This window comes from Leptopilina heterotoma, unplaced genomic scaffold (assembly GCF_015476425.1).
Source record: "Leptopilina heterotoma isolate Lh14 unplaced genomic scaffold, ASM1547642v1 Lhet_52, whole genome shotgun sequence".
In the NCBI taxonomy this organism is placed as follows: Eukaryota; Metazoa; Arthropoda; class Insecta; order Hymenoptera; family Figitidae; genus Leptopilina; species Leptopilina heterotoma.
Window position 1 is genome coordinate 5,102,882 of NW_025111114.1, and position 19,040 is coordinate 5,121,921.

Here is a 19,040-nt window from a genome sequence, read left to right on the forward strand (position 1 = left end):
CAGCGAAGAGTTTTATTCAAATTTTTTTAAATAATTAAATTCCTATTAAAAAAATGCATTATTTGTGAAAATAATTGAATTCTTCAGAAGAATTGTATTGAAAATAATTAAATTGTACAGGAAGATTTTATTAAAATTGAAATTTTATTAACTAAATCTTGTAAAGAATTTTGTCAAATTTTTTTTAAATTAGATTTTTTTAAAGATTTTTTTTTAATTTTTTCGAAATAATTGAATTTCTGAGAACCATTTTTTCAATTTTTTTTAATATATTTGAATTCTTTGGAGAAACTTCAGTAAAAAATGAAAAATAATTGAATTGGTGGGAAGAAATTAAAAAAAAATAGTTAAGTAATTGAATTCCTGTAAAATTTTTATTTTTTGTTTAAATAATAGAATTCTGTTCGAAAATTCTATTAAAATAGTAGATATTAAAAATAATTGAAATGAGGAAAATTTTTGGAAAATAATTGATTCTTGTCAATTGCATAGTTTGAGGCAAACAAAAAAGACACAAAAATTCAGAATTTTCTTATAAATTCTAAAAATTTAATTTTTTTCATTACTTTTCAAAATTTCTGACTTTTTCCTGATTTACCTGACAAATTCTAATTTCCCTGAATTCCCTGACTTGTGCCAATCCTGAAATACTTTTTTTGGCACAAAAAAAGTATGAGTAAATAATATTTCCGCAGGGAAATAATTTTATTTAAAAACAGTTTTTTTTTAAATTTCAATTTTTTGAAAAGAAGGTAATTGCTTATTGTAAAAACAACAAATATTAGTCACAAATCTCTTTTTATTGCAAAAGAAAAAAAAATATTCAGACAATGTGGCTCAAAGTTTAACAATTAAATTGAAACTCGTTTCACTCACAAGTAACGCAGAAAATTTTCAATACGATTTTGAAAAACTTTTGTTTCGTGACTTTTTTTTTGTTAGTGAAAGGATTAATATATATCTTTGGTTTTTAAAATTAAGATACAAATTGCAATATCTAATTCGTCAATTCAAAGTACAAAGTCTCGGGTTTACGCATTTATATGAAAAATGGTAACGGTATTTATTTTCTAGCAAACCTAAGCAGTAGATGTCACTCGTATATTTAAATATTACACGTATACAACTACTTTTTTTTTCTTTTTTTTTTTTTATTAATTTCGTTTTCGTATAATTCTTCGCGAATCATTTATTATTTTCTTTTCGATTACAATTTTTATATTTATTTAGTTTTTAGACTTAATATACGATTCAAAAACACTTACTACTTGGTTATATAGATAAAACAAAAATTCAAAGAATAATTTTACATTCATTTTTTTTCTTCTTTTTTTTTTCTTTGAATAATACAGTAATTTAAATTTGACTCCCTATGTGAAGTCAGGAGAGTTACTAATTTTCTGAATCACGACACTCCCTAGCTAATAAATGTAGTTTTTTTTCAATTATTAAAAATCGAAAATTTTTCAGGACTTTGTACTAGACTATGAAATACGAAGTAGATGCTTTTTTCTAACATATAGAGAATATTAAATTGATATTTTACATATTTCCTTTTTTTCTCTCAAGGATTTGTTTTTTTTTCTATTTTTCACTATTATTATATTTTCATGAATAAAGAAAACATTTTTGGAAACTATTTTTCAAAAATTTCTAAAATTTCTAAAGATAGTTTTCAAATTAATTTTTTGAAAATTAGTTCTTTCAAATAAAATATAATAAATAGTGGAAAATATTTAACGCAGAGTCAATAAGTGAAATTGCGTCTATTATCTAAAACACCAAGGGAACTTAGCTCATTTTTTTTCGGAAGAGGTAATTTTTTAATTTAGAGATGTTTAGTATCAAAACATCGGTTTTTTTCAGTCTTAGGAATAGGAAGCATTTTCTCATTATGTTTAAAATTTCTGGTAAGTCCAGAAATTGAGGCGCTAGGAGGCATTCTTTTTTCTTCTTTTCTTTCTTTTTTTTTTAACAAATTTTGCTCAATTTCTATTTATTATTGAAAAGTTTAATAAGCGCTTTTCATTATTAAAAGACACAAATTGTTATTATTATTATTATTTTTATTATTATTAATGAATTAAAATTAATTGTTTCACTTATGGTTCAGCCCAGTCTCTAAAACATTTCTCTTCTTTTTAAATTCGACATTAGAAAAATATTATTCAAAACTTTTTACTATTTTAAAAATCACTAATACAAAAATTTTGAAGAACTTTTGGCAATTATCACATAATTATTAATAAGATTTAAAGAATTTCAATTAAGTTTTTTTGTAAAATATTTTTTTAAAAAATAATTCTCAGATTTAATTTAAATCAATGGAAATTAAATTTAAAAATATTAAAATATATTTTTTGGAAAAAATTATAGTCTGCAATAATTGTAGATTTTTCTTATTTATAATTTTTTTTCGAATAAATTAAACACTTATTAGGTTTTAAAAAAAAACCATCAAAGCTTATTTTAAATAAGGAACTAGATAAAAAAGAATTAAATAGAAAGCAGGTAAAAATTAATAAAAAGATGCACAAATGTTTAAAAAAATTTCTTAAAAAGATAAGAAATATTCATTTATCAGTCTCTGGAAATTAAAATAAATTGTAAATTTATTTATTGACTTTTAATTCTATAAAAAAATTTACATTCGTTTCATTTACAAAATTTTTTTCTAGAGACTAAGAAACGAATTATTTACAATTAGAAATTGAATTTAAATTTTAAAAAATCATTTTTAGGTAAAGTGTGCAAAATTTCTAGAAATATTTTTCTTACATGCTCTCTCTTGATAATATTTACTTTCATCGATGGATTTATATTGATAAATAATTACACAAACACTATCATCTCCGGGGAATATAATTATTTTCTACTCTCTAAAAAATACCAAACTTTGTATCGAGCTAAATTTATTAAATATTTTTGCCATCGTTTACTTTCTTTCTTTCTCTATCATTCACTCTCATTCTCTCCCACATTCTCAATTTGTCATTATTTCCTTTCACTCTCAATACTCTCACAAGAATGTTTATTTTGTATTATCGATTTTTTCATCTATAGAATCGATATTCATAAATAAACAGCTTGTTACAAATTAGCAATTAAAAAAAAATCGTCTATTAAATTTTCAATATAAGTGAAATATAAGAAATCACTTGAAAACTAGACGTACGATTTTATTCACTAAAGGAATTTCTAAAATGTTGACTGTAATTCTATGAAGAGTGTATTATACATTATTATCTAAAAATCAACCAAGAGCCGTGCGATTGATTTTTACAGACAAATTTACAAATTGCGATTATCAAGCAGGAGAATTAAGTCAATCATTTTTAGTCCCTATTAAAAATTGAACATTCGAAAATTTTCAAAAACATTCTTTTTTCGAAAAGTTCTTTTTTTTCTTTAAAAACTGTTGGAAAATAAATTAATTCCTAACTTGCAAATGGAATAAATATCATACAAAAAAAAAAATGTTTCTAATTACAAAAATTTACATAAAAAATATTTTCAATTAAAAATAATGAATGCAATTAAAAATAAATTTCTGTTTATGCTCTGCTGGGACTTTCGAATGATAAAAACTTAAATCTTACACAAAAAAAAAATTTCCAGGCAAATCTCGTTGACCTGAAGGCAAAAAAAAAACAAAAAAAAAACTTCCAATCATACAATTTGTGAGAATTCCTCTTTTTTTATCAATAATCACAAAGAAATATCAATTAAAATCACATGCCAACAAGAAATTACCTTAAGGAAAAAAAGGTAAGACGTTCTTATTTACAAAAATTTATAAATACAGCGTTATCAATGGCATTGAAAACAAAAAAGTTTAGAAATATTATATGGCATTAAACTACTTGTACTTTGGTATTTGCCCGTAAAAACGGGTCACACATTCAATTTTGATCTTTCCCTCATTTTCTTTCAAATTTCAAAAACACCAAGAAATATCTAAAATGACACAAGCCAAACAAAAAGTCTTTTAGAAATTTCACGCCAAATTTTTTTTTTTTGGGAATTAAGGAAAAAATTGAAAGATTCTATTGGTTGTGCAAAAAAAGAAACAAATATCCCAAGATCTTAAAAAAAATGAAACAAAACAAAAAATGTTGATTTAGTTCAGATATCACATTTCTTATCGAAGTTATTAAACAATTATGATTGAATCAATTTTTTTTCTTGTTTTGTTTGGAAAAAAAAAATTCAGGCTCTTCTTTTCTTTTTTCAAAAAATACGTATTCACTTAAATAATATCAGTCCTGTTTGAAAACATTCCATAATTTTCGTTTTTTTTTTCTAGTTTTCAAACTGCTTTCCCTGTTTTTTTTTCTCTCTTTTCCAGATTTCTCGAAATAAAATTTCAGGAAAAATTTAAAAACTTCTATGACAATGACATTAATTTTTTCATTATGACTGATTTCTTTCCTTTTTGTTTGTTTGTTTGTTTTTTTCGTGAAAATCTATACTAATCTAAGCTCTACTAAAAAAAAGAGATTTTTTACAAGCAAAGTACAAAGACCAGAAAGAAAAATCATTCTTAATATAGATTAATTCGCCATTTCATACGTGGCACTGATTGGCAAGTATAGTATGTAATTAATGGCGATTGGAAATTCGTCATTAGATTAGCACAATGATTTTCAAATATTTTCAAACACAGAGAAAAAATGTTCTTGAGGGAATATATTTTTTTTTTTGTCTTCCCCGTCATATCACTCTAAGAACATAACTAAGTTTCTTAATTATTACTTTTTTTTTCTTGGGATTTTGCTCAATATATTCATTTTATATTCACCTAAAATTGCACTGACCACTTTGATTAACCTGAGCGTTTTCTGATATCTTTGTCTGATCATTGGTATCAGACATGGGATCATCGCCATTTGTTAGAACGCGACCTGGCGATGGACTATCTACAGTTTGAAATGAAAAACTCGGCGAATCCGCGCTTGATAATGATTCTGGCGTTCCCACCGAACTTATGGTCCCTGGAAGTGGACTTGCCATTGTTTCTAATCTGTAATAATTGATAAAATTATTAATTAATTGATTTTCGTATTTTTAAATTTAACAAATTTTGACAAAAAATTTCAATATTTTTGTTATTTGAAAATAAGAAATTTTTGACGCAATTCTTCGAAAGAATTCAATTCTTTTTATCTTGATAAGTAACAAAAATATTTTCAGAAATTTTATTAAAATTCTTTGCGAAATTCAATTATTTTCATAAATAACAATACTCATAAAAAAAATCAATTATTTTCACAAATAATAAAATTTTTCACTGGAATTCAATTATTTTTAATACAATTTCAATAAATTTTCTGGAAATAAATTAATTATTTTCAAAAATTTTAATCACATTTTTCGGGAGAATTCAATTATTTTTATAAATAGTAAAATTTTTTATAGGAATTCAATTATTTTCAATACAATTTTAACAAAATTTCATGAAAGAATTCAATTATTTTCTAAAATTTGAATAAATCAATCTGTTTTTTTTAAATATTGTTTTATTTAAAGTTACTTAAAAAATTACTTAATTTTCAAAACCTTTAATAAATTTCTTGAAAAATATTCAATTATCTTTTTTAAAACTTAAGAAATCTCAATTATAATTCCAAAATTCATTTATTTAAAAAATAATTAAATTCTAAAATTGAGTTCATCTCAAAAATTCAATAATTTCTACAATTTTCTGTAAAAATTATTTTAAAAATTCAATTCTTTTCCAAATTTTTTAGAAATTTCTTGTAAAATATTAAATTATATTCCATAAAAATTAGAAAATGAAACAATTTGTTTATAAAAATTTCATTATGTCAATTTTTTAATAAAATTCTTGAAAAATTAAATTTCTTTTTGTAGAATTTAAAAACTAATTTTCCAAAATTTTAAATACAATTTCTTTAAAGAATTCAACTATATTCAAAAATTTTGATTAAATTTTTCGCAAAATATTAATTATTTTCTAAAGAATGTTATCATTCTTTCGAAATTATTATTAAATTAATTTTAATACAATTTTAATAAAATTAGTTGCAAGAATTCAATTATTTTTAAAAATAGTAAAATTTATAGGAATTCAATTATTTTCAATACAATTTTAATAAAACTTCACGAAAGGATTCAATTTTTTTTTAATTTTTAATAAAATTTTCGAAAGAATTCAAATATTTTCTAAACTTTAAATAAATTCTTGGAATCAATTCAATTATTTTTTAAAATATTAATAAAATTTTCGAAAGAATTAAATAATTTTTTAAAATTATAATAAATTCTTTGAAATAATTTAATTATTTTTATGAATATTAAAATTTTTGTCAAGAATTAAATTAATTTTAATACAATTTTAATAAAATTAGTTGCAATAATTCAATTATTTTCATAAATAATGAAACTCTTTGCAGGATTTCAAGTATTTCAAATCTTTTTTATACAATTTTAAATTTTAAATAAAATACACTTCATATGAATTAATAAAATTCAATAATAAAATTCTGAATTATAATTATTAACGAACGCAATTATTTTAAAAAGTTGGAAACAATTCGTTGTTTAATTTCATTGTTTTCAAAATTTTCAATTAAAATTATTTTAAAAACAACTTAAAGAAATTCTTTCAAAAGAATTTAATTGTTGACAGAAAGTACAATAAAATTTGTTTAAAAGAATTTATTTTTCTACGAATAATTTTAATAATATTGAAAAGTATAAAATTATTAATTATAACTATTAGAAAAATCGATTATTATTCAAAAAGTTGAAGAAATTTGTTGAAAGAATTAAATTATTTTAATTATTTTAATACAATTTCTTGAATGAATATTAAATTATTTTAAAAAATTATAATAAAAATTCTGAGAAAAATTAAATTATTTTCACATTTTTTGATAAAATTCTTGGGCAAGAATTCAATGATTTTTAATAAATTACTTTTAAAATTGAAAACATTCAAAAAGAAAAATTATTCTCTAATGTGAATTCAATTATTTCTTACCTGGATGAATTAGACATGACTAAAGAAGAGGTTCGTTTGGCCGGAGGTTGTAAATGTTGGTCTGAAATATTGTCATCCAGTTCAAATTTTCTCTTGACTGGACCAAGGCAACTTGGACGAATTGCTATTGGACTCAAACTGCGTCTAAAAAGAAAAAATATTTATAACTATAATAATTTTTATACTTTTGTGTAAACTAATTAAAAATTGTCTCTACTTTTTAAAATACAATTTCGAGTTTAAATAATTAAAAAATAACTTCTTCTTTAAAAAAATATTTAAAATCATTATTATTTTTCCATAGGAATTAAGATTTTCAAAATATTCAAATTCAAATCTTTTTGCAATTCAACAATTTATGAGAATATTATTATTGAGTCTAAATATAAATTTTATGATTACACTTATTGAAAAAGATTTCAAAAAAAGAAAAACTTGTTTATCTTTGATTAGAAAAAAGTGAAAAAGGGGACAAATCAGCAAAAAAGGGGGAAAAAGGTAACAAATCGTCAAAAAAGTGAATAAGGTGATAAAATTGAAATAAGGGGACAAAAGGGGAAAAGGGGATCAATTATGATGCCTGATAATACCCAAAAATTCGTTTTTATCAAAAGAAGATCAATATTTCATTAAATTTCAAAATAAACGATTTCAATATTACATTGTATTTCAGAAAAATATTTCAATATTTCAAAAAATTATGGAAAAAAGTGAAAAAAAAGAAAAGAAAAGCGTGAGAAAAAATGGAAATGAATGGAAAAAGAAAATTACCTCGTGGCAAAAGCCTTTCTTGTTGGACTAGGTGATAAGCTGTTTTTCCAGTTAACCATGTGAATGCCTGGTGAATAACACTGACGTTGACCGAGGCCCGACCTCGTTGGCGATGGCGATGAGCACAATGGTGGCCCGCCACTCGTTAAATTCAAATTTAGCGGATCGAATACCCTTTTTGTTGTCAATTGTTTATCCGCTTTATTTAATTGTTGCGTTGGAGATTCGGATTCCTTAAAAGTCAGACCTTCTGCCTCTAAGGTCAGATCTTCCCAGGATTGCGATATTTGCATTGCACTGTGAATTTCTTTCTCGTGCGCCGCCTCTCGGCCAGCAACATCCACACATTCTTCCTGTCTCAACTGACTAACACGAGGAGTTAACCTAGGAATACTGCCGGGACTCTGAAAATGCCAATTTTACTCCTTTAAAAATTAAATTCAAATGCAAAATAAATAAAATTAAAAGTAAATAAAATTAAATTAAATTAAAAATAAATAAAATTAAATGAAATAAAATTAAATGAAATAAAATTAAATGAAATAAAATTAAATTAAAAATAAATAAATTGAAATGAAATAAAATTACACTTACACTTGTACTAAAACGTCGTGTACGAGGAGTGCTGGAGAAAACATTAAATGTTGATACAGCATCCCTGAAAAGCACACGAAATTTATTAAATTTAGGTCAAACTTTAATGAAAAACAGATTGACACCTAATGACAATTTCGATAATTCTCGACTGTAAATGTATTCTATTGGAACAAAAACAATTAGATTACTTTTCCCATTTAATGACGCAAGGCAAAATTATTCCAGTCGACTTAAATTCATTAAAATACTCAGTTAATCTAAAACCTTAATTTGAAACCGCAGGCTGTTGATAGCATTCCAACGTTAAAGGAAATATTGAAAATTATCGTTGAATTTTGTCCTCTTTTTTCTCAATAATCACAAATAAAATCTATATCAATCTATATTAATAATCGTTCTATTCCGGTTATCTGTTCACAGTTTCAAGTTAGTTGCTGTTTGCTTTTCTGTTTCCTAACTTTTTAAAATAATAGTTTTTCTTTTTAAATGTTTACAATTTTTAAATTAATGTAAAAATTAATTTAAAATAAATTTTTAATTATAATTTAAAATATTCTTGTAAAATATTTATAAAATTTTTTTTAAATAATTGAATTAATTTCAAGAATTTTATCAACACTTTTTTCAATAATTGAATTCTTTCGAGAAAATGTAATTTTAAAAATTGTATTGAAAATAATTTAATTCTTGGCAAGATTTTTATTAAAATTCTTTAAATTGAATTGCTTTTAAGAATTTTATTCAATAATCTTGAAAATAATGAAGTTTTTTTAAAATAATTTTTACTGAAAATTTTAAAAGTAATTGAATTTTATCAAAAATTCAATTATTTTCAATAATTGTTATAAAATTCTTTGCAAAAAGTCAATTTATAAATAATAAAAATCTTCGTAAAAATTTCAATTATTTTGATATAAATAATAAAATTCTTATCAGGATTTCATTTATTTTCAAAGAATTTTAATAAAATTTCTTCGAAAATTTAAATTATTTTTAAAAATCTTGTAAAATTTCTCCAAGAAAATTCAATTATTTAAAAAAATAATTAAATTTTTCACAAGAGTTCAAGTATTTAAAAAAAATTTTTAATAAAATTCTATTTTAGAATTCAATTATTTTCATAAATAATAAAAGTTTCGGTGGAATTCAATAATTTTAAATACAATTTTATTAAATTCCAGGGAAAATTACATTATTTTTAAATTCTTCGTAAGAATTCAATTATTATAATAAATAGTACATTTTTCTCAAGTATTCAATTATGTAATTTAAATACAATTTTTATAAAATTGTTTTCAAAAATCCACTTATTTTTTAAAATTTTTGCAAAAATTCAATTATTTGCAGAAATAATTCATTTTTTCGCAGGGATTCAATTATTTCAATAAAATTCTATTCAAGAATTCAACTACTTTTAGAAATAATTAAATTTTCGATGTACTAAAAATCATTGAATTCTTGTAAAGTATTAAAAAAAAAATTGAATTTAATCGAATTCAATTCCAGAATTTTATCAATATTTTTACAAATAATTGAATTCTTTTAAACAACTTTTTTGTCATTTCTGTAGATAATTACATTTTTTTTTTACTAATTTCATTAAATTTCGTAAAAATGTCATTTTTTAAAATAGTTTTAATTGGAAATTTTGAAAATAATTCCAATTTACAAAGAAATTTATTAAAAACTTTCGAGAACAATTGAATTGATTAGAAAAATTTTATTAGAATTTTTAAAAATAATTAAAAATGTTAGAGAAATTTTATGAAAATTGTATTGAAAATAATTGAATTTTTTTAAAAATTATTTACAAAAATAATTAAATTCTTGACAAGAATTTTACAATTTAGAAAAATAATTGAATTGTTTCGAAGAATTTTATATGAATTTTTGAAAATTTAATTAAATTTTTTGAAGGAATTTTATTAAAAGTTTTGAAAATAATGATTTTTTAAAAAGAATTTCATCAAAATTATTAAAAATTATTTAACTTTATTTTAAAATCCTTTAAAATAATCGATTTTAATGAAAATTTTTAAAAATAATTGTATTCTTTCGAGAAATTTTATTAAAATTGTAATGAAAATATGTAATTGAATTGCTCTAGATAATTTTATTATTTATGAAAATAATGAAATTTTTACGACAAATTTTAGTAAATTTTTTGAATAATAATAATTAACAAGAATATTTAATGTTATGTACTTAACAAATGAATTCTTTAAATTTTCAATCTGTAATCATTCAAAAATTCATGTTTATTCTTGAAAATATAAAGTTTTTCAATTTGCAAAATAATAATAAGTGGAATACCGCGTTCCGCTCGCTGGTGCGCGTATCATTTGCTAGATGCAATAATAAACTGCAATTTTCAACAATACTTATTGTCAACTACCTTATATACATGTAAATTATCTAATTTAATTCTGTTCTAATTAACACGATCGATGTTATGTATTTATTTTCCAGTATAGAGAAATTACTCTTTTCAATTCCAAGAGAACAAAAAAAAAATATTTCCAGTGGTCTAGAATTTTTATATCCACCAGAAAATACGAGAGAGAAAAAGAAGTAAAAAACTAAAGGAGTTAAAAATATAAAAAATCAGTGGAACAATAAATAAAGATGAGTAAAAAAATAGGGGAAAAAAGAATGGGAAGCTGGGTTGAAACTAATTGCGAAATTGACATGTCAAAAAGGGGGTTGAAGAGAGAACTCGAGACAGGAAAAATGCAATTACCTTGGAGCAGACGTTGACGGAGAGGTAACAGACATTGTGGCACTGATTTCGTTAATCATAGGAGCACTGCTTGATCGTTTAAGACTAACGATTGGACAATCAACATCCATGACTGTCACAGACTTCTGGATATTCATGTAGATCTTGAAAGGTACTATTTGCGAGAAAGAGGCACATTTGGTATTCGCTTAAAATTTAATATAGTGATTACCAGATTTAGCGCGAGTAAAGAGAGTTGACTTTGCTGAGTCAACGTCTTTCTCGGATAAATCAGCTTCTCTCTTGAAAGGAATAAGCCTCGCTATTGACAATTTATAAAACCAACAACATGTGTTCGCACGAGTGCTTCTGGCACGCATCTGAACCTATATTAGCCAATTCACACTCGTTATTTTTTTCAACGATTCGAATTAACCAAGAATAACCACACGAGGAACATCAGCGAAACGTAACAGATCTGCCAAATAGTGTCCATAACGCGACGTTTTTCTTTATTATAATACTTTGAAAAAAAAGGCGATGATGATAAATTCGTTGATTACGCTTTCGCGAGTGCGAAGCAGTGCGAAGCTCTATAGAAAACTCAAAACCGGGGAAAAATGAAGACAAGTCACTCCATCGATAATGTAGACACTAGAGAGTGGACTGTCAGTAGAATTTAGAATATTTCCCGACTACTGCAATTTATAAGTACTTGAAGAATTTCTCATATTATCTAATTATCTTGTTTATATTTCAATAATTAATAATATTATCTTCTTTTCGAAAAAAGAAATAGAAGATTAGAGTTTATTTTTATTTCGCGCCGAAAATTTAAATTTAAATCGCCACTGGCGCTATCTTACGGAAGTTGTGGGAACTTTTTTGAAAACACTGACCGGATGTGTGTTAAGTGGCACATGCGTACTTATCCATTGACGCATGTGCAGATTGTACGTTGTTTTCCGCAGCCTTTATTCCCTGGTGCAATTAAAAGAATTGACGTCAATTTTTTTTTAGAGAAAAATTACTAATCCCCAAAAAAAAGAAGCTTTCGAATTTCTTTCTATTTGTTATTTTGATTAACATTTTCCCGATAGATAAAAAATAGTAAAAACAGGTCAAAATGTTAATGAGTAAGTGCACATTTTTTGGTTAAAAAAAAATTTCTTTTACCATTTAAACAAGCGTCATAGTGAAAACACACAACTGCAACGAAAATAGAAAAAAGATGCAAGACGAAGGAGCCGATGGTAAGTTAAATTATTCCTTTTCAATCATTTCTTGTAGTTTCTTAAATTTCAAACAAATTCACTGATTTCAATTTGATCTTTAGCATATTTTGTTTATGAATTTATTTACCTTTTTGGAGTAACTTTCGTGTGAACCTAACCTTACTTGGTCAAATCAATGTCGAAACTTTATGTGTTTTCTATTTCTTTTGTAAAAATTCAAAATATCTTTTTTCTCTCGGATTGTGTTGAATAAGAAGGAATAAGAATAATTTGTAATTGTCAGGTTCGCCATGGAACAATTCCAGTGGCTGTGAGGAGGAACGGAAACCAAATATAAAAGAAAAGAAATCCAATGTTTTGCCGTTATGGGGCAACGAAAGGTCTATGAATTTGAATCCATTGATTCTTACGAATATACAGTCTTCACATTATTTTAAAGTCAATCTCTACGAATTGAAGACGTACCACGAAGTTATTGATGAAATTTACTATAAAGTGTCACATCTTGAGCCTTGGGAGAAGGGCAGTCGGAAAACTGCGGGACAAACCGGAATGTGTGGGGGTGTAAGTATGTTTTCAAAAAAATCGGTTTTTTAAAAAAAAAATTCATGGCTCGAACTAGGTTCGCAATAATTTTCTTGAAGTCGAATTCCTCAAAAAATGTAATTTAAAATATATTTTATTAAAATTCGCCAAAAGAATTAAATTATTTAAAAATTTCTTAATATTAAATTCTTTATAAGAATTCAATTTATGCAGGTTCGCGGCGTGGGGGCTGGAGGAATCGTCTCAACGGCTTATTGCCTTCTGTACAAATTATTTACCTTAAGGTTAACGAGAAAACAATTAAATGGTCTTATAAATCATCCCGATTCCCCGTATATTCGAGCTTTAGGATTTATGTACATCAGGTGAGAAAAAAAAATAATTTTGACGCGCTTAAAAGTAAAAGACAAATTTTTAAAATTTTTGGAATAATGAATAATGAAATTTTTGAAAATACAATAATAAACTCTTTTTTCTTTAGATACACACAACCGCCGGCAGATTTATTCTCATGGTACGATGAATATTTAGAGGACGATGAGGAATTGGACGTTAAAGCTGGCGGTGGACAAACAATGAAAATGGGTGATATTTTAAAGCAATTTCTCACGAAACTCGAATGGTTTTCAACATTATTTCCAAGAATACCTGTGCCTATTCAAAAGGATTTGGAACATCGTCTCGGTGAACGATTTCCTCAACAAACGTCAAATTCACGAAATGCAAAACCTTCAATTACGTTGAATAATCATAGTAAATATAGCAGTAGTGGAAGAAAGGATAATGGAAATTTAGGTCGCAGTCAACCAAGGCACATTCCTGATAGCGAAGCACATTGGGGAGAGGCTGAAAGAGCGAGCCACTGGCGAGCCAGGTGCGTCCACGTGGTATGAACGAAATCACGTTACTAATTTAACAAAAATAAAAAACGTTTCTTTTTTTAATTACAGGCATCACAGTCGGTCCCTTTTTCCCCTTTTGTCCCCTTATTTCAATTTTGTCACCTTTTTCCTTCTGTTTTGTTGATTTGTCCCATTTTTCACCTTTTTCTAATCAAAGATAAACAAGTTTTACTTTTTTAAAAATCTTTTTCAAACTGTAATCATAAAATTTAGACTCAATGTTATAGAATTCAGTGAGTTTTATATTTGATTTAGATTATTAACACCACAACATGATATAAATATATCTTTTTATGTTAATTATTTAAATAATATATATGGGGCATTCCATTTCAAATCGTTCCACCGACAAAAAACAATCGCAAGGAGAGCGATTTTCTAATAAATATAATTATTTAAAAATTTAATTATTTGTAACATATTATACACTGAATCGAAAGAGAATTTCATGAACTTTATAACGCTATTTTTATTTTTTAAAATTTTTCTCAATTTCGTAGAGAAATTCCTGTTTGAAAGTTTAAACTCTTAATATCTCAAAACACCCCCCCGTCGATTTTTATCAAAATTATATGAAAATAAAGCTTAACTTTTCTAGTTTCCATTCCCGTATAATATATTATGGACATTTAATGGGATTAATAGAAAAAAAATTGTTTAAAAAATGTGTTTTTGAAAAATTTGACAAATGGTACGAAGTTGAATCCTAACTAACCTTCAACTTCGTACCATTTGTCAAATTTTTAAAAAACACATTTTTTAAACAATTTTTTTTCTATTAATCCCATTAAATGTCCATAATATATTATACGGGAATGAAAACTAGAAAAGTTAAGCTTTATTTTCATATAATTTTGATAAAAATCGACGGGGGGGGTGTTTTGAGATATTAAGAGTTTAAACTTTCAAACAGGAATTTCTCTACGAAATTGAGAAAAATTTTAAAAAATAAAAATAGCATTATAAAGTTCATGAAATTCTCTTTCGATTCAGTGTATAATATGTTACAAATAATTAAATTTTTAAATAATTATATTTATTAGAAAATCGCTCTCCTTGCGATTGTTTTTTGTCGGTGGAACGATTTGAAATGGAATGCCTCATATCGTAAAGAATTTTATAAATTATAAGGTGGTTCATTCAACAGAATGCAGACCTTTAGAAAAATAATTAATTAACATTCAAATAATTAAAATATTATTATTAATAGTTTTTTTTTAGAAAAAACAAAAATTCTAATACAAAACCTTCAATTTTTTCCATTTCTGACAATAATTTCCTTTTTTAACTTAATTCTTGAAGAACTATCATAAAATTATAACTTAGAAATTATTTAATGAATAATTTTATTTATACATTTCAAAATTAATTAAATTTTAAAATAGTTGCGTTTACAATTTTGATAAATAGATAAACTTCAAAACATTTTACTAATTTCAAATTTTATAAAATTTCAATTTTGAATGAATTTCATTAGAAATTCTAGAGAACTTAAATTTTTGCAAAAATTTTCAAAATTTAAATTATTCTGAAATTAGTTAAATTTTTTAATATATGTATTTAATTAATTATTTAAAATAAAGAAATTAATGAGGAATTTTAGTTAAAAAGACTAAAAAAAATTTGAATTTTCGAAAAGTTTCAAATGATTGCAAAAATTCAATTATTTTCAAAAGTAATAAAATTCTTCGCAGAAATTTAATTATATTCAAAAATTTGAAGAAATTCTCGTCAAGATTTCAATTCTCTTTATAATTATAAATAATAAAATTCTTCTTTGAAATTCAATTATTTTCAAAAATAAATTTCAATTTTAATAAAATTCTTGGCAAAATTTCAATTATTTGCAAAATTTTTCTGAAATTTGCAATTATTTAAAAAAAATTGTATTCAAATTCTACGCAAACGTTTAATTATTTTCATAAATAATAAAATAATTTCACAGGAATTCTATTGTTAACAAATTTTTTATAAATTTCTTCGCAATAATTCCATTATTTTCATAAATAATCAAACTCATCGCAGAAATTCAATTATATTAAAAAAATTAAAGAAATTCTCGTCAAGATTTCAATTCTCTTTATAAATAATATAAAATTCTTCGCAGAAATTCAATTATTTTCAAAAATTTCAATTGTTTGCAAAAATTTTCCTAAATTCAATGATATTGAATATCTACTATTTTAATAAAATTTTCCAAAAGAATTCAATTATTTAAAAAAAATTTTATTCAAATTCTACGCAAACGTTTAATTATTTTCATAAATAATAAAATAATTTCACAGTAATTCAATTATATTTACAATTTTTTAAAAAATTTCTTCTCAATAATTAAAGTATTTTCATAAATAATTTTATTTATATAAATTCAATTATTTTCATAAATAATAAAACTCATCGCAGAATTTCAATTATTTTTAATACAATTTTAATTTCAATTCTGTTGAAATTAGTTGAATTTTTTAATAAATAATTATTAAATATTATTTCCAAAATTGTAACGCAATTCTTAAAAAGAAATCAATTATTTTGATAAATATTAAAATTCTTCCCAGAAATTCAATTGGTTTCAAGAATTTTAATAAAATTCTTTGCAAAATTAAATTATTATCATAAATAACAATATTAATTACGAGAATGAAATTATTTCCAAGGGTAATAAAATTCTTCTTCAAAATTCAATTAATTTAAAAAATTTTTTTAAATTATTGGCAAAATTTCAATTATTTACAAATTTTTTATAAATTTCTTCGCAATAATTCCATTATTTTCATAAATACAGTAGAACCTCGGTTATCCGAGCCTCGATTATCCGAGATTCCGGATTATCCGAGGCACAAAACATGCTCGGATAATGCGGAATAACTCGGATAAAACGGATCGAGCGACTAAATTTGGAAAATAAATTTTACAAAACCACTATTTGTGATCATTGCATTTAAAATTTCGTCCATTTTTGTCATTTAATATTATTCTAACACTTTAAACACATGAAAAATAATTTTAAATTTTGAAATTTTCATTGGTTCCGTGTTATCCGAGTTTTCGATTATCCGAGGTACCTCTTCCCCACATTACCTCGGATAATCGAGGTTCTACTGTAATCAAACTCATCGCAGAATTTGAATTATTTTTATTACAATTTTAATCAAATACCTCGAAAAATGTTATTATTTTTAAAATTTTTATTTAAATTCGTCGAAAGAATTTAATTATTTAAAAATTTGTTGATAACATTCTTTATGAGAATTTAATATTAAAAACATTCATTTATTCAATAAAAATTATTTATTTTTTATTTAAATAATAATTGAATTCTCGTAGAATTTTCTAATAGAAATTGATTTAAAATTGAATTTTAGTTAAAATTTTACATAATAATTGAATATTAAAAGCATTATAGCGTGAATTTTTAGAAGTAAATGAATTTTTGAAAAAGTTTCAAATTGAAATCTTTGAAAATCAGAAATTTTCATATTTTTAACTAACAATTCTGTAGAATTAATTTTTTTCAAAAAGTTTAATTGAAATTATTCAAAGTTTTTATTTTCAAATATATATTAATTGAAGAGTTTCCGAATAATCGATAAAATTTCGTAAAATTGAATTGTAAACAAAAACATTTGAAAATTCTCTTATTTTTTAAAAAAATGATTGTAAATAATTGATTTAAAGCAGAATTTTAGTTAAAAATTCTAGAAAATAATAATTGAATTGAAATAATGAAAATAATTTTGAAGAAGTTGCAGTAAAAATATTTCTTGTAATATAAAATAATAATCTTATCACTCGGTCATCTTTAATATTATTATAAATTAATAAAAACGATGAGATAGTCGATCACTCCGAGTCAGGATTATTATAAATTGTTGAATTTCAAATAGATTTAAATTTGAATGTTTTGAAAATCTTAATTCCTATGGAAAAACAATAATGATTAAATATTTTTTTAAAAAAGAAGTTATTGCTTTTTTCGAATAATTTTACAGTTAAAGAAATTCGTAAATAAATGTAATACATTTTTTTGAGTATCCTAATAATTTTTCAGTGAATCGCAGAATATTCTTTAGGGAAAAAGTCTAAAGTCTGGAAATCAAGGAAAAGTCAGGGAAAAACGAAATTAAATTTTTGTGGCAACTCTGATTAATATCGAATCATTTTTAAAAAATTTTATAGAAGCTAAATGATAAAAAATTTGAATTATATATGCAAGTTGTAGAAACAAATAAATTATCCCCTTTTTGAGGAAAAAAAATTCCTCTTTTCACCTTTTTTTGAGGAAAGAAGGTGATGCCTGTAATTAAAAAAATATTTTTAATCTTTTTAAAAAAGATTGTAATCCAAAAACAAAAGGAAATAAAAATTCTCACATGTTCAAATTGAAAATAGTTTTCTTAGTTTTCTCTTTGTTGGTTATGATTTTTCAGATCGGATGAGGATCGAAGAGATAAAAATCGAGAACGAGAGAGAGAACGAGATAGGGACAGAGAACGTGACAGGGGACGAGAACGTGAACGAGGAAGAGATCGAGATCGTGAAAGAGATCGTAAACGTTCCTCGAGTCGAGATAGAAGTCGAAGGCCCAGGGAGTACAGGCAGCGGAGCAGAGATCGTCATCGTGATCGTGATCGACATGGAGAAAGGTAACATTTATTTTTCTAAAAAATAATCTTTTTTTTTCTTTTTCTAAAATCTAACGAGTTCTCTTTTTTAGGCACTCGCCGTATGATTATGCGACGGAACTCGCAAGGGAACGAGAAAGACAACGGCGAGGCTAATTGAGAGTTAAGTATATTGTGAATATACAATTTTATTGCGATGAAATATGAAAGCTAGAACCGAGCCAATCTGGGAGAGAAAATAAACAAATGAATTGCTTCCAAGCGAAGCATTAGCCTAAATATTAATTTTACTATAATTGAATAGTGTAGTTAATATGTTGTTTTTTTACAAAAAAAAAAAAAAAAAAAAGAATAAATGACCGACCATACACGAAATTCTTCTCTTCTTTGGTGATTACTAATTAAGCATATTTGTCATTTTCAACAAAAAAGAAAAACAAACAAAAATATTGTTATTTCCAAAATGAAATAAAGGTTATTTTCAATATAATTTTATAAATAATTTACTCATACTGGAAAAATGGTAATTTACCCAATTTTCCTTCCTTGTTAAAAGAAAAGGATTGTATTTTAAAGTTATACTTAAAATCCCAAGTTAAATTCTATATTTAAAAATTTACCAATCTTGACATTTATATTTTT

At 23.9% G+C, this 19,040-nt stretch overlaps 2 protein-coding genes across 3 annotated transcripts; one reads left to right on the forward strand and one right to left on the reverse strand.

The window, feature by feature from the left end:
• Positions 1-2,782: 2,782 nt before the first annotated feature.
• Positions 2,783-11,720, reverse strand: LOC122507956 (P2R1A-PPP2R2A-interacting phosphatase regulator 1). The gene is made up of 5 exons (XM_043620978.1): positions 11,115-11,720; positions 8,372-8,435; positions 7,778-8,181; positions 7,007-7,150; positions 2,783-5,023 (listed from the first exon to the last, which is right to left on the reverse strand). Exons 1-5 carry the CDS (start codon positions 11,249-11,251, stop codon positions 4,798-4,800), a joined length of 975 nt encoding a protein of 324 aa, XP_043476913.1. The 5' UTR covers positions 11,252-11,720; the 3' UTR covers positions 2,783-4,797.
• A 323-nt stretch (positions 11,721-12,043) lies between these two features.
• On the forward strand, positions 12,044-18,888 carry LOC122507958 (pre-mRNA-splicing factor 38B-like). 2 transcript variants are annotated; one of them, XM_043620981.1, is made up of 6 exons: positions 12,046-12,346; positions 12,612-12,892; positions 13,088-13,239; positions 13,356-13,748; positions 18,204-18,419; positions 18,491-18,888. In XM_043620981.1, the coding sequence occupies exons 1-6, from the start codon at positions 12,325-12,327 to the stop codon at positions 18,552-18,554; spliced, it is 1,128 nt and encodes a 375-aa protein (XP_043476916.1). In that variant the 5' UTR covers positions 12,046-12,324; the 3' UTR covers positions 18,555-18,888. The 2 variants fall into 2 exon arrangements, with proteins under 2 accessions (XP_043476917.1, XP_043476916.1); XM_043620982.1 differs by lacking the exon at positions 18,491-18,888 and having other exon boundaries at positions 12,044-12,346; positions 13,356-13,761; positions 18,204-18,347.
• Positions 18,889-19,040: the final 152 nt, after the last annotated feature.